The following is a 14,804-nucleotide window of genomic DNA, read 5'->3' as shown; positions in this document are numbered from 1 at the left end:
AACACATACATACATCAAATAGACTGTGCGTCAAGCAAATAAAGATACTTAAAGGCTCCGCCGAAAACTTTCCGTTGCTGCATAAGCAGGTGCACTAGAAGAAGAGAGAAAGAGGAGGAGTAGTCGGTGAAGAAGGATAAGAGCAAAGGGGGAAGTACGGGCGGACAAGAAGGCAGGAAATTGGCGGGGCTAGAAATAATTAGCGCGGTTATTTATGAGGCTCTCCTCGCCTTTCAATTATGCATTTCCGGGCGCGGGAACGAGCGAGCTCACGGCAAAGGAGGCGAGCGTCGCGATGCAGGCTGCCTGCTACGCGTCTTACGTTTCCAATTCTAATCCGCTAATTCGAAGCGAAAGCCGCGATAATTACGTCTCCTCTAGCGTTCGTTTTGTCACGTGAACTTTAACTTAACGAGGATAACTTGGTATTACACCCTGCGAAGGAAAAGAGAGCTTTCCCTTCTAATTGGAAATTTCCCTCAGCTTCTAACTTTCGAGCGATTTTTCGGGAATCTCGATTCGTTTTGTGCGATGCAACTTTCTCGTTGGACTTTTTCCCGCGTTGACGATGTTGCGCGTGACGAATATTTCTTCAGGAGATTGAGAAAGTTATTCGTTAAAATCTCGGCAACTTATTTATATCGTTAACGCTATTGTAAAAAAGAAAAAAAAAGAAATTCGTTGGCGAAAGGAAGTAAACGGTGTTAACACGTTAACCCTGTGAACATCGCAGTTTACGGAAATGTACCGTGCGAGTGGTAGAGGAGTATCGGCGGAACCCAGGCGGAGATCTGGGTGTCTAGACGCGGCAGTAACGCCAGGTCAAATCGGTGCTAACAAATGGCTCTCGTTTGTTGCCTGTCAGCCATTTTTCGGCCCCCTTTTACTAGTGGACAGGCCTCATCTGGCCTTGATGCATCCCCCTTCCGACTGAAAGAGGAAAAGATAGAGAACCGACTCCTCCGTCTGGCCGTTCTCGTTTTTCCCTATTTTTCCGATCCGTCCAACGATCGAGAATTCGTTTTCCCCCGTGTGTGTTCGCGTGACTTAGTTATATTATAAATCACGCAGAAAAGCGAATAGAAAAAACGGATGCGCACAAAACCGTCGTAATGACACAGCTGCGCAACGGTAACAAGCGATAATGTTACGTTGTACCGTTGGAAAATTAGACGGTTGCCGCGAATCCTCGGAATCGATCGCGTATGTAACGATCTCTCGATGCGCGATAAAACCTCTCCGGTAGATCGCGTCGTTGCCGTTAACACGTCGACAGTTCTCTACGCGCGCGAAACGGGATAGAGAACGGTTGAACGTCGCGAAAACGTTACATCCGTTCGATTTTTCAAACGCGATCAATTACACTTTATACATAATGAGACGCGGTAATATTACACTGCGTGCAATAACAGTTAGGCTGGATTCACAGTAACCGATTTGTCAATACTTGATGCTAGAGATATTGAAAGCATTGAGGAATATTTGGACGGATGATAAGCAGCGTTAGCGAAGACAATCCGGGGATGTGCACGCGAAGAGACGAATTGCGGTCGTGTAATTCGAGATGACGCCTAGCCTACATCGCGAGACAGCGGATCGAATTCGCGACCATTGTCCATTACCGCTAAGCGTATCTGGCGAGCACACTTTCATGCCACCTGCGTTTCAAAGCCGCAAAATGTGATTCTAGATAATGCGCAGGTGGTCGTCGGCGCGCTTAAATCAATACGAAGGTATCGCGTTGATCGAAATTCCAACGCTCTCAAAAGTACTGATTACCTCCCTAATGAAACCCGATGAATGACGCTGTTCATTATCACGAAACGTTCTAATGACTTTATCGCGTGTACACACGGACAAAACCGCCGATCAGATGCATAATTTTCACACGAGCAATAATCAGGCGTGTTTCTACGATCCGCAAGTGCAATAATGCGAGTACCATATGTTGCGTTTCCGCGTTGTGAAATCCGATGTTCGTATCGTTCGCGGAGGGATTTCTTTCGGTTTTTCTTTGTTTTAGACGTTATATACGCGCACCGACTATCAATTATATGCAAATCAAACGGGTTTCCTCTGCGGGAATACTCTCTCGCAACGATACTCCGCTGCGATTCACACCTCTGCGCGAAACGTCCCTTGAATTTTGCATCCGAAATGAAAGCGGAAGAAATCGGCGTAAAAAATTTTCTCACGCAAAAAATCGGACGGTTGATTCGCCGACAGAAGTTAGTTTATAACTGAAAATATCCCGTCCGATAAACGCAACGAGATGCGACGTTAATGCGGATAAAGGGAATTTCGCGGGAAGAATTCATTGCGCGAGAGAACGACGGCCGTAATCGCGGGAGCCGGCGAGCCGGATGTTCGACCGTAGGCACCAACAGAAACAACAAAGGGTCCAGTTCTGGCTGGGTAATAATCCATGGCTGCTGTTAGCGTTTGTCCACCGACCGTTCTAATAGACAAGCGCGCCCATGTATGCGTACCTCTGCTGCGCGCGGTTTGTAATTGAAGGCTAGGAATGCGGACGCACGCATGAAGTAGCAGACAGTGCAGGATACGCTTTTGCAATGTACCGCGCATTTATGTATTGCCAAGGGAGCGTGCGTTAATTAACAATAGAAAAACGAGTGTTCGTCGATCTTCGTATGCTCCCGGAATCGTTGAATTCTCCTGATATAATCGAAAAGACAAACTCTCCTCCGCGTTCAACATCGAAAACATCCATCTCGAGGAGTTCAGTCACCCCGGGCGCGTGCACGTGTTCGCTATTACACGTCACAACAATAATAGTAAGTACGACTCGCCAATTCGTCGCACAGGACGCGGACTACTCCCATAGGACCACGAAAGGACCGCCTAATCTATGATACAAGTGGGTCTTCCTGTTTTGCAGATTGATCTATGCTCCCAGACATCGCAATGTGGCCCTCGTAAAGCAGTGTCTCTCATCGCTTCGTCTTGGATTTCGGTAACGAGCGGTCTCTTTAGCACGCTCGCTGTGACATCAGATATGCGACGACTCGATATCGTATTAATCTCCGGAGCAAGTATCAGTTAGTTGTGTCTTCGTCGTTCGCCAAGAGACAAAACATGCATACCGTATCGATGCGATAGACACCGATACTATAAAAAGATACGATCGAGTTGCACGACCTCAGAATTGTGCAGCAATTCTTGATTCTTTCTACTCTTTTATTAATCTCTCGTGTGACGAATCTTTGCGCACCTTCGAGTTGTCTCTTTCGCGTTCGAACGCACCTTTCAGATATCGCTTCGCACAACGACTAATAATGGATCAAATGATCCCGTTGAGGTCACAAAAATGCGATCATTGCCCGTGGAAATGTTCGTGACGCGTAGATAACCCTTTCATTCAGCGGATCACCGGTATAAGTGCTATAAATAGTTTCACGCCGCTGAATGAGACGAGTTCCAGGAAGGCGAGGCAGACGCTTCTGACTCGTCGGGGACAAGAATATCGCGTAGGAGGAGGCGACTCGTAAGAAAGTAGTGAAGCTTCTACGACGAAAAACTGCCGCGATCGGTCCAATGTTGCTGTCACGTGTGAAAATATCGCTCTCTGAATCACAGGAGTGAATGTTTCAATCGACTGGAGTGAATTTGTGACATGTCTCGACCTGTAATAGATGATGAAGCGTATCTGCCATATTAGATGAAATATACGAGAGAATCGAACGGCACGATAACGTTTTTTATTCAAGTACGATTTTCCCCCTAAGGCGCTGCAATTTCATGATTTATCCCGGTGAGACCCGGCGATATAGAGACGCTTCGTCTGTTGATTGGTTCTGTCATCGGGATAAGCCAGCTTTATCGCTCGCATTTGTATCCTTCGAAACGAAGCGCGAGGCGACTCGATTTATCGACGGCGGCCCGAAAGAAAATTTCCTAGAACGTCTGTCACGTATTTAAGAAAGATTATATGTAATTTCCACCGTTGCCGACGGCCTGAATTATACATGTATATTAAAGCTGGTAAATTGAAGGCACGGATAATTGCGCGCGTCCATTCCTACACGTAACGATAAACGATTCGTTTGAAGCGAATCAGTCCTGCAAATTTCCCAAAATAGGTAACGACGCGAGCATTCGAGAGAGCGACGCATCGAACTGATCTAGGGAGTCGACCGATAATTACCGGCGGTTACGTCAGCTGAAGCTAACCTCGGCGCGATTCGGTGTGTGCGCGCGTACATGCGTGCCGTCATGCACACGTAGCAATTGCGCTCGCGAGCGCGCATAACATATAGGTAATGCGATAGCTATGTGGCACAGAGTTACGCGAACCCAATAATACGTCTGACGGCCGTCTAGACGGGACTACGTGAACGCTGTTGCCGCGCCTGTATGTGTAATACGCCGTACGCACGATCGTACGCGCTGTACGTACGTACGCAAGTACGTGCGTACGTACTTACACGTGACCACCACGTACGCGTCATCGTCGGACGGGATATAACGCCGTGCAAGCACGGCGGTCGGTACGTGGCGCGGTTGCTGCCCTCTCACACCAGTCGGATATCCTGCGATATCGTGGGGCATCCTCCACATCCCGAGATAGCCGTTGAATCAGTCCGTTCGCTTTTTCGAAAATTTTCCAATCAAAACCGGATCGTGCGAAAATTCATTCGTGATGATTTCATCATCAAGGTAAAAATATGATTTTCTACATATTTAATTCATTAATTGGATTTTCCTCGCTTATTCGGTATTGCCCGCATCGAACGACGACGTTCTAACGATATAAAGCAGCATCCGCTTTGAGAGAGCGCAAACGACGTAAAAAAGACATGTTATCTCATTGTTTTCCGCGATGCCTATCTCGGATGGTCATCGTTTTCTTAAGGGCGGATCAGACGCTATAAAATAATGTTAATATCGAGAGAAAAATTGCGACACATCCTAAACGAGATCTCGTAATATTGAAAAAAAAAAAAATGTAGGGAACAATGGCACGCGCATGTTTATAGCGCCTAGTAGATAAATAAATTACCGGCGCGGAGATAGCAGCCGGAGAGGATAATCTCACTCTCAGGCCGGAGGGGCAATGATATATTAGTTTTGCAAGGAAACGGAGTAGAAATAGAGGTAAAAAAGCGCGCGAGAAAAAGGGAGGTAGACAGAATGCGGGTAGTACGCCTACTTCCTCCGCGCGAGAGACGTCTCTCCCGGGCTCGCTCTAGGATCGTGTTGTACTCGCGAACGGAACGAGGCGTGAAACCAGTTCGCATGGAGAACCTCAACGGTTGTTCTTCTCACGCTACTTGGACAGTCACTGGCTACTCATAGATAGTAATCGTAATTACCCGGCGGACGTGGTTGGCTCGCGGTACAACCGCGTCCTTTTCTCGCCCCGTCATCGTCGTTCTTCTTCACCGCGGCTCCTTTTTCATCTCTTTTTATATCGCTCTTCCCGTCTCTTTCTTGGTCAGGAATACTTTCTTAGCTGTCGCCACGCGATCCTCACGACCGGAGGGATATCCGCGAACCTGCACTCTTCACACGCTCGCATCAAACGTGCACTGTACTTATCCCGCGCGTTATGTATAACCCCCTCGCGAGGAAGGGTAAGGCGAAAATTGACGTGCCTCGCTGGATTGGATCTCCTCCGATTCATTGAGGAAAAGAGAAAAATCGAGTAGTCTTCAAATAATGCGGACGCCTATTCTCGTCTTTGATCAATTTCATGCACGACGTTTCGTAAGCCCGATCGTCTCAAGTGAGGGTTTGAATTTTGCACGAAAAGAGAAGTGCAATTTGAATAGATCGTCTCTAAGAAGATTCCCTCCTTCGTCTTGTAAGACACTAATATACCGCGAGTATATTGTAATACATCAGTCCCGATACAATGATGTTCGCAACCCGCTCGCTGATTGCGAGTTTGGTTTTAGTGCGCTCGGTTCCGCTCATCGAGTGTACTTCTTTCGTCAGGGAGTGCGAGAGCAGCCCGGTTGCAGTAGACTAATGATTCCGTCTGAGTGGGAAATTGACCACTAGGGTGCTGAAAACCTTCGACCGCTGGTCGAGAGAAGGAGAGAGAGAAGAGGTCCATTGTCCCGCGGGCCTTAGCGAGTGCTTTTCAGTTTTTTAACGGCGCGGAGAACGCATCCTCCATACAAGTTTCTTGTGCCAGCGTAATTCCGCAAAAGTGATTTCGCTTTTCACCGACCGCTCACTCGCGCGGTCGGATTTTCGCGAGGTGATCGCGAAAGAGAGAAAACTGCTTGGCTAGCAGTCTGTAAGATGTCTGCTATGCAAGCCGTAAGAATGCAAGTTTACATTATAATGAGTACTGGTCGCGGAGAGATCCGATCTCGGCGCAATAACCGCAGGGCGTCGATATTTACGTAAGGCTGCGCAGCAACGAGATCGGCCAAAGGCGGATACAACTTTGCGAGGAACGCGAGCGTACGAGAATCTAATTCGAAAATTACGTTGACGAGAAAAAATGTTTTCTCGCAAATTCGAGATAAGGAAACGTACGTCGTCGTCGATTAACGCGAGTTATCGAGAGGATCTTTTCTCCGAAAAGACTTTCCAAGTGAAGTAGTTCTTCCAGAATAACGTAGAAGAGTGCATCGTTAGAGCCGGCTTGTCAGATTGCGCAGGTGGTCACAGTGGACGTGGATAGATGGGCCATGGCGTGGGCAGCAACGGCCCCTGCGGCCGAGTTCTCTTCCTCCTGCCTTGCTCGCCGCGAGAGAGAGTCTTTTATTCCCGCATCTCCTTTTCATCCTTGCAGCCAGAGCGTTGTCTCCTCCTAAGCCTCGTCTCGTCTCGCTCTTCTACCTACCCTCCGCGCTAAACTTCGCCGCTACCACTCTATCTCCTCCGCTCTCTTCGTCGGTCATTCGTGCTGCGGAATGATGCGTAAGTGTAACGTTACCGATTCCTTGACGGCTCTCTCCGCCGACGGCATCTCGACGTTTAATATCTCAATGTCCGTTGAAACGCGATCATGCCTCTCTCTTCCCCTCCTTTGGTACCGACAACCGTACGTTCACGAGACGCGGCGAAAACTCGAAAACTTCCTCGAATGGTGACGATTGAAAAGTCTTTTTTCGAACGAACGACGTTGATAGAAATATGCCGATAAGTGCGTTGGGTCGGTGTGAGACATCTTCTACGAGCGCGGGATCGGAGAGAGACCCAATTGATTGATTGTACTTTTGAAAAACATTTGGATGAAAAAAGATTTTGGCACGAATTCAATACTTTCATCGAAACATGTGGAAATTGCGCGACTCGGTGCGTGAGAAATGCGGTAAGACATATCGAGAACATCGACGGGGAACGAATTTCCATCCGCACCGCGGAGCAGGGTAGAAACAATGAAGTTTTGAAGGGTTGACTCGGGCGGGGGGATCAAAGGTTGAACGAAGGGGCGCGCGGTTTCAACAGCCCCACTGAGTGGCTATTAGGCACCCCCAAGCCAAGCAAGAGCAATTTGCTATAATCATTACCATTCAGGATCTCCGAGCCGAGAGGGCCCGTTCGTCTCTCGCCCTCCTCGACCATTGTCAATGGCGAGTAACGTCTGACCAGAGCTGCGCGTATCTACTACGCGCGAGACGTGCTGTGATTTCAACGGTGCTACCAGAGTGAAACGGTGTCCGATATATTTATTTGCGAGAGAAACAGTGGAGAAGATATTGCGAAAGGAAAGTTCTAGGAGGAGGAACATTTCTTTGTTTCTCCCACAATAAACGCTCCGATCTCGTGAGGTATAGACAATTCAAGGAAAATGAGCGGAAGAGGGAGAATTTTTCGCGATGTTAAATTCGCGCGGATTAAACTCCGCTCCGCTAAAGAGAAAATAAGCGAAGAGGAAGAAAATGGACCACTAGGGGAAGGAGGATAAAGCGCGGCGGTGGCGGGTTGTGAATAGTAAGAGTCGAAGAGGGTCTACGGTGCGTAGAGGACGCATGAATGTGCCAGCAAGAACAATTGATGAAAAACGGCGCGAGAGTGGTTGGGTTTCTTGGAAAGTGCGCGCGGCGTAGAATGAAGGAGGCAGGTGCGTCGCGGATGCAGCTGGAAGGTTGCGTTGTGAGATACCTTAACGTTTCCCTCCTCCTCCCTGCCGCTCTTTCATCCGTTTCTCGCGTCGGGAGGCGAATTATCGACGATAAAGTCGCCCGGGGGGAAAAGCGCTCTTCTTAAACGTAGAAGTAATGTCGTCCAGATGACGAAGGATTATAAACGCGTGCATGCGTATGCAATCTCTCGCGTAGTAGAGCGAGTATAGCAGAAGACTGGTTGGTAGGGCCGCCGAACCAATCCGCTCGAATGTCTACCTGCCTACCGGTTACAAAACACGATGGACGTTTATCGCCGCCCTAAAAGTCTGTTCATTCGGTGACGTCGCAACCGGACTCGAGGACTCGGGAAGTCTAGACTGCCGGCAGACGTGGCAAAACGACGATATATTCAGTCTCGCCCCGCTCTCTCTCTCTCTCTCTCTCTCTCTCGCGCGCGCGCTGACCGCAGTCCGGGTGGCTGGCTTTACACGAACGCTACTTCGAACGAAAAGACTCGAGAAAGAAGGACGAATATGATAAATTATATTTGCTAAAAATTTGCAGACTATCTTCTCTCTTTCTCCCTTAAATATATAGTTGAGGATAAGTTCTACAAACGACATTGAAGCATCCTGGATTCCGTTGAATCGAATTGTTAGGAGCAAGTTCTTCGGACGATTTTGGATGAAAAGAAATCTGTATTTTTACAAGGTCGACGTAAAAATGGCGCCGCGTTTTCCATATTGAATCGATCTGTCGACACGTTCGCGCCGACATGTCTCTTACAAACTTACGACAGGTTATTTGCGGTTGCGTCTTAGCCGCGGTACGTTGCTGCGGTTTTGATTGTCTCGTGCGCGATCTCGATCTATCGAACTAGGTTTTCGGCAGACGAACACAAGGATTCACGCGCATTCACAAAACTCACCTACAGATCCGCGTAGGACTTTCTATAGATAGACTTTCACTAAAAATTTCGTGATCCGTCGGCCGGGCTCCTTTATTCCGCAGGCTTGTTTTGATTCACTTGTGGTCCGCGAACCAGATCACACGGATATTCTTTCTTCGTGCGTTTGCACGCGAAGAAGACGCATAATAAACGGGTCTCTACCGCTCGCTCGCGCGAGTCCGAGAGAAGAGAGCGCGTGTTGTAATAAATAGCACAACGCGGGGGGAAGGAGAGAAATAAAAATAACAAAAGGACACCATGCCGGTGGAGAAGGTGAGCTGTTATTGCCATTACTCTGCTCCGCGGCATGCATTATGCATGTGAGAGCAAACCTTCTCAGTTTTGCCGGTATCGGTCTGGACGTTATACCGCGCGTTTCCGCCGATCGAGATATCCGTCAATTTGACACCTCGATTTGTCGAACGCTCCTAATTATAACGGAGCGTTTTCAGTGCGCTTGCGTAAAATCTCACTGAAAACGAGTGGAAATTTATCGAAAATTGCACATGTAGATTATACATCGATAACGGACGCTCGGGGGAGAGAAGCCATCTGAATAGGCAAGTTTCTCGTCAACGTGTCATCAACAAGGAATGACCGCTTTCTATTCTTTCCTGGTACGCCCGCAATCTGCATCGCGTATCTCGCAAACAAGCAATTTGTTTCTACGAGCGTGCGGTTCGCGTATGTCCGCGTTTTATCGCTCCGTCAATCCGCTCTCGCACACCAAGTTTCGATGAAACGCTAAGCCGAAACTCAGCGGTCTTTCCGTTCGTTAGCGAGAAACGCAAAACGTCGTATGATACCGTTGCTCCGCCGGAGCAACTAATGATTCAAAAGGACGAACGTGTAGTAGCTTTCGCGTGTAAAAAGTTCTGTCGCCTCGTTACGCTGCGCACGTGTGCAGCGTAAATCTTCAGACATTACTGATGCGGGGAGGAGACATTGTTTCTTCGAGAAATCCCCGTACGAGAATCGTGAAATTAAATTCTCTCGTTGACTATTCGCCGCATACTTTTAATTGAATTCTTAGAACAAGGTAGGAGGACCTTGGAGGAGCGGTTTTGGACGCGACTCAACGATAGTAGTACGCCAATTACGCAACACTATTGGCAGTACGTAATGTTCGACGCAGTCTCGCCGATTATGCGCCGCCAATTCAGCATGCAGATGCTACTAACGCGCCACGTAGACGTCCACAGATGTCTCGCTTATCTATCAGCGACGATCGAATGCGGCCGGACGCGACGATCGATCATACCGGAAGCCAGATTGGGCCGATTTGTTGTCCCGTGACGTGTTGTCGCGCAACGTTTAGTCCTGCGAGTAAGAAAATGATTATGTCGTTATCTTTGGTGACTCAATCGTCGGTGAGATTTTTCCGCTATCAACGGACACGAGCGAGATCTCCGCTTTTACCTCTACGATATCCTCGAGAAAAAAGGTTCGCGACGAGAGAGGACTCACGCGAGAATTCCCAACACCGTATTTCGATCCGTCTTGCTCGAGTTTTTGCTCGTTTCGAAGTATTAAAAGCAAAGTCACACGATGCGTAATTACTCCGCTTACCCTCTTCTCTCTCTGTCGACAAAATCGGCGACATCCGCGCTGTACATTCATTCCGTCCGACTTGTTGGGTTTTTGCGCTTTCGTGCAGACTATCGAGCCGTCGTCGATAGCGCACGTGACTTCCCGCCGCGGGTATGAATGGTCTCGAAGACGACGAATTGTGTAAATCACGGCGGTGACCGGGTCAATAGATCGCGACCCGGCGAATAAAAGCTCGGACGAAACGAGTTTCCCCATTCTCGCGCGAGGACAGCCGTTGATAAACGAACGACGATTCAGTCCGTCCATTGAAGAGAGTCTAGACTGCGAGATCGATCGATCGATCGATCGCTTTTTGCCGAAGGAGGGAAAACCTCCTCTCTTTCGCGTCCCGCCCTTCCGCGTTTACTCGTTACTCGCCCGTAACGATCCCTACCAATGTATTCGCGCCGCGCTGACCGTCCGAACAGTGAATCACGTTCATTGACTGCAGGCGGACGGCCGGACCATATACAGACTAGATTCACTCGTTTCGCAGCGAGATCGATGCCGCGGATCGGATAAATTTGCGAATCGACGGTAACGTCGTGCGAAAAGATCTTCCCCTCGTGTTAGACAGCCGAACGATTCTTTTCCGTGGCGGCGCGTAATGATATCAATTAGAGTGCATCGCTGTGCAAGGAAGGAAGGGTGCGGGTGTCTGTAGTAGGGTGGTCGTCGCGACGGGGTGCGCTGCGAGGAGTATCCAGCATCGCGTCACGTGCCCAGGGGGCGGTACCGCTTTGTCGGGGGTCGCGCCGAGCCGCGCGGTATAAAAGAGACGTACCAGCGCGGTGCAACCACCAATCACCATTGCACCTTGCCGCTGGAACGGTGCGTATCGTCTTCCGTGCCGAACTTATATCCCCATTTTTTCCCCTTGCTTCCGATCTCACCCTCGCGCGACCTTTCCAAACCTATGTTTCTCCACGAAATGTTTCATCGAGTGTGTCGCTCTTTGAAGCCGTCGTTTTTGATACCGCTTTCATTCCGGTAATGTCGGAGGGATATAATTCGACTTGTCGCATTGAAATTTCTCGAACCTAGCTGTCGTTTGTGCCATCGAACAAGTGCCTTTTGTAAAAGAGTGCTCCTTAAAGGATGAATAAAAATTCGTATAATTTTCTTTTCGCTACTTGAGTAGAAAGTTGTATCGCTCGAGCGAGCATCGCGCGCGCGCACACACAGTCGTCGAAAGCGGAAAATTCTCAGCTGTAAACTTGCGACGCGTAAAAAACAAGAGGAGAAGGGCAGCGAAAGGGAGGCGTAGGTGGATCCTGTAGGCAAGACGCAGAGAGGAGGAATGCAAAGGGTATGGTGGACGAGACAGAAGTAGGATGAGGATAAGAAGGAGGAGACGCATGCATGCAGGGAGGCAGGCGTACAGACAGATAGCCGCCGCCGCCACCTCCGCCACCATCGCTGTGCTGCTGTCACCGCCACTGTTGCCGCCGCTATCACCTCCACCGCCATCACGATCTCCACCATCGTCACCACCACCACCGCCACCGCCGCCGCTGCGATCGCGCGCTCGAAAAAGGGAAGTGGGGACGACACAACACAGCGCGGCCGCGTGTGCAGGTTGCTTTTACAGAGCTTCGCTCGGCATACGGCGAAACGTTTCGCCTTGTGCTGCTGGCTGCCAACTGTCGACTGCTTCTCTCAGTCTGCCGGGCGGCCTCGCGCGCGCTTGGTTTCCACTGACGAATCCGCGCGTCGCGAAGCGAACGTCGCGATCGTCGCGAATCTGTCCGTCGAGCGCGGCATTGAGAAAGATCGTGGGGTATAAAAGATAAAGAACGATCGATCTATCTGAGGATGACGCCGAGGTAAAAACCGTGGCGAGATCCATCCGTGTGCGCGGTGGACTCTCGAGAGAGGAGGCGCGCGCGATCCTTGTGCAACGTGCGTTTCATTTGGTAAAACGAGCAAAACAACACCACGTGTCGCGATGATTCGTCGTAGCTGGTGGCACCGAGTGTCGTGCTTCGATCGATGAATCGAATGAAGGGACCGTCCGATTACACTTTTACCTTCGACCACGAAGACCATCCACAGGTGTTCGTGTAGACATCTCCACGTGATTCAATGAGACTCGACGTTCGGAGACGGAAAGAGAGAGAGGAAACGCGCGCGCTTTGACAGGACGAAAGGTTGTTGCGCGCGGTTGTGACCGATCGAGAGAATAGCGTAACACCACACGTGTTTGCAGATACGTGAGACATGTTGGAAAGAAAGGGGGGTAGCTGAGATTTTTCCCAGTTGAGATTGCGTGTGTGGTCGATCTATCGTAAAATAGTAAGAAGCACAAATGGCACTTGTTCGGCATCACGAGTCGGCGCCACTGATAATAATCGCGGCTAGGGATATAAAAATTGCGCGCTAACGATGGTAGCCTTCGCGGCGGACGAGCGCTCCGAGTCACGATGACAGCGTGAGGAGAGACACGATTTCTATCCGAGAGCGCAGAAATCATCTCGGCGCGAAAAGACGATTTGCACTTTCAGACTCTGAGAGAAACGCGCGTGCGGATCCGAGTGATATGAGTCCCACGGGCGAACAGTGAACGTCCCCACGGTCTTCCTCGTTCCGGCTGGGAGAAGCATCGGAAGATCAGGGTGGATGAGATGTGAAGGAGGAGCGAAGCGCGTCGTAGACCTGGCGGGAACGAAGGCGGAAGTCGAGGGAGCGGAGGCGAGCTTCATCGCGGGGATAGCGGCACGTCGAGGGAGCACCTGGCGCGGGCCGCCTGAGATGACGGCCGCGCGACAGGACATCGCGGCATCCCCGTACAGAACTTTCCTCCTGGTGTCTCTGATCGGACTGATGCTCCAAATTCATTCGGCGACGGGTAAGCCTCTTTTTCTCTCCCGGCAGAGAAACGCATCCTCTTTATTTTCTCCTTCCTTTGTTATTGTTTAGTTCGAGTTCGTCACACTTTTTCTGTGATGAGAGAGGCCGGGGGGAAAAAGTCACAATGTAGGAATGTACTTTGATTTGTCGTCCGACAAATTGTGCGATTTTCATTTTGCGGAGTGTATTATTAAATGGGAGGAGTTGATTTAACGGCTGCAAGATTGAGCGCGTTCTTTTATTATAATGTTACATTGTAAAAGTTCCAGCCGACAGATGGATTACCCGTGTCGTTGTATACGACCTTCTCCCTTGCGGTTTCAGAATTGCCTTTATCATTCAGCAAGTTGCAACATTGTAATATCTCAGTGTGCAATTTGTAATTTGTGACTTCGCAAGGGGTATAATTTACGACATCGCAATTTGCCGTTGCGGGCAACGCGGCTTAGCCGCTGCCGCCGCCGTTCGTCGATTTAGCGGACGGCTTCGTGCAAAACGAAACTATCTGGGTATTTGATCTGTACGCGTTGCAATTTTACGCCGCTTTAGCGCAATCTTTTCCTTTCAATGCCGCGATAGGTAACGCTCTTCCGATGTAAAAAGTTTTTTTTACGTCACTCTTCACCGTCCTTCCTCGACACGAATCAAAGATCGCGGCGCATTCTCCACGTATCTCGACGAAGCCAGCTTGTCGTTATTATTGATTTTTTTTCTTCTCACATCGAATCGGACAGGAAGCTCACGTTTCGCGACGGTATCGGAGCTGCAGCCAGCCAATCTCGTCGGCGATCGTCAATTATGCCGACAATGCCAATTAAATTAGTCTTGCCGACGTTGCCGATTACTCGTAGAAATGCATAAAGCGATCGGCCGGACAGGCGATAAAGTGCGAATTAATTCAGCGTTAATTCAACGTTTGCATGCGAATCGCCGCGAGCAGCGCGAGCTTAGCGGGGCTCTAAAACTTCATTAACGTCGAAACGTCGGTCGGTTTCGAATGAAAAAGCTCGCTCGGAGAGTCAGGAAGTGCGTGAATTCTTGGAATCGGCAGGGATAAACAGCGCGAGACGAAGAAACAACCCGAGGAAGTCGTTGACAGGATTAGCTAGATTTCGATCGGGTTAAGCAACGGTGCACGAAGCTTCAGCTCTCTCGCCGAATCTCTGACCTCTCGCAGGCCGATCATTCTGCAGAGGGGGCAGAGTCTGATATGGATGCGGAGAAGCTAAGTAAAAGGGACACGCTGAAGGAGAGAGGAAGACATACTCACTCGCGCGCGAAGGGGAAGAGAAAGAAGAAATAAAGGGGGAGGACATGTACGAAGCGGGAGATAGAGAGAAAGAAGAAAAGATGGAGTGAGAGAAAAG

The 14,804-nt window shown here is 49.6% G+C and overlaps 1 protein-coding gene across 3 annotated transcripts in view; it reads left to right on the top strand.

Annotated features, from left to right (window-relative positions):
• Positions 1-11,392: 11,392 nt before the first annotated feature.
• The window catches only part of LOC106752172 (follistatin-A), a 19,850-nt gene continuing 16,438 nt past the window's right edge, over positions 11,393-14,804 (top strand). Inside the window, exons 1-2 of one of the 3 annotated variants that reach the window (XM_014633697.1) lie at positions 11,393-11,418; positions 13,092-13,435. In XM_014633697.1, the coding sequence (XP_014489183.1) occupies positions 13,207-13,435 (229 nt within the window). In that variant the 5' untranslated portion in view covers positions 11,393-11,418; positions 13,092-13,206. Of the gene's footprint in view, positions 11,419-12,209; positions 12,414-12,796; positions 13,436-14,804 lie in introns of those variants that run through there. The other 2 variants (XM_014633698.1, XM_014633696.1) reach the window with 2 other exon arrangements.

This window comes from Dinoponera quadriceps, unplaced genomic scaffold, assembly GCF_001313825.1.
Source record: "Dinoponera quadriceps isolate SergipeBrazil2010 unplaced genomic scaffold, ASM131382v1 scaffold323, whole genome shotgun sequence".
NCBI classification, from domain to species: domain Eukaryota; kingdom Metazoa; phylum Arthropoda; class Insecta; order Hymenoptera; family Formicidae; genus Dinoponera; species Dinoponera quadriceps.
Note: the sequence above shows the minus strand (reverse complement) of the source record. Positions and strands in the feature narration are given on the sequence as shown.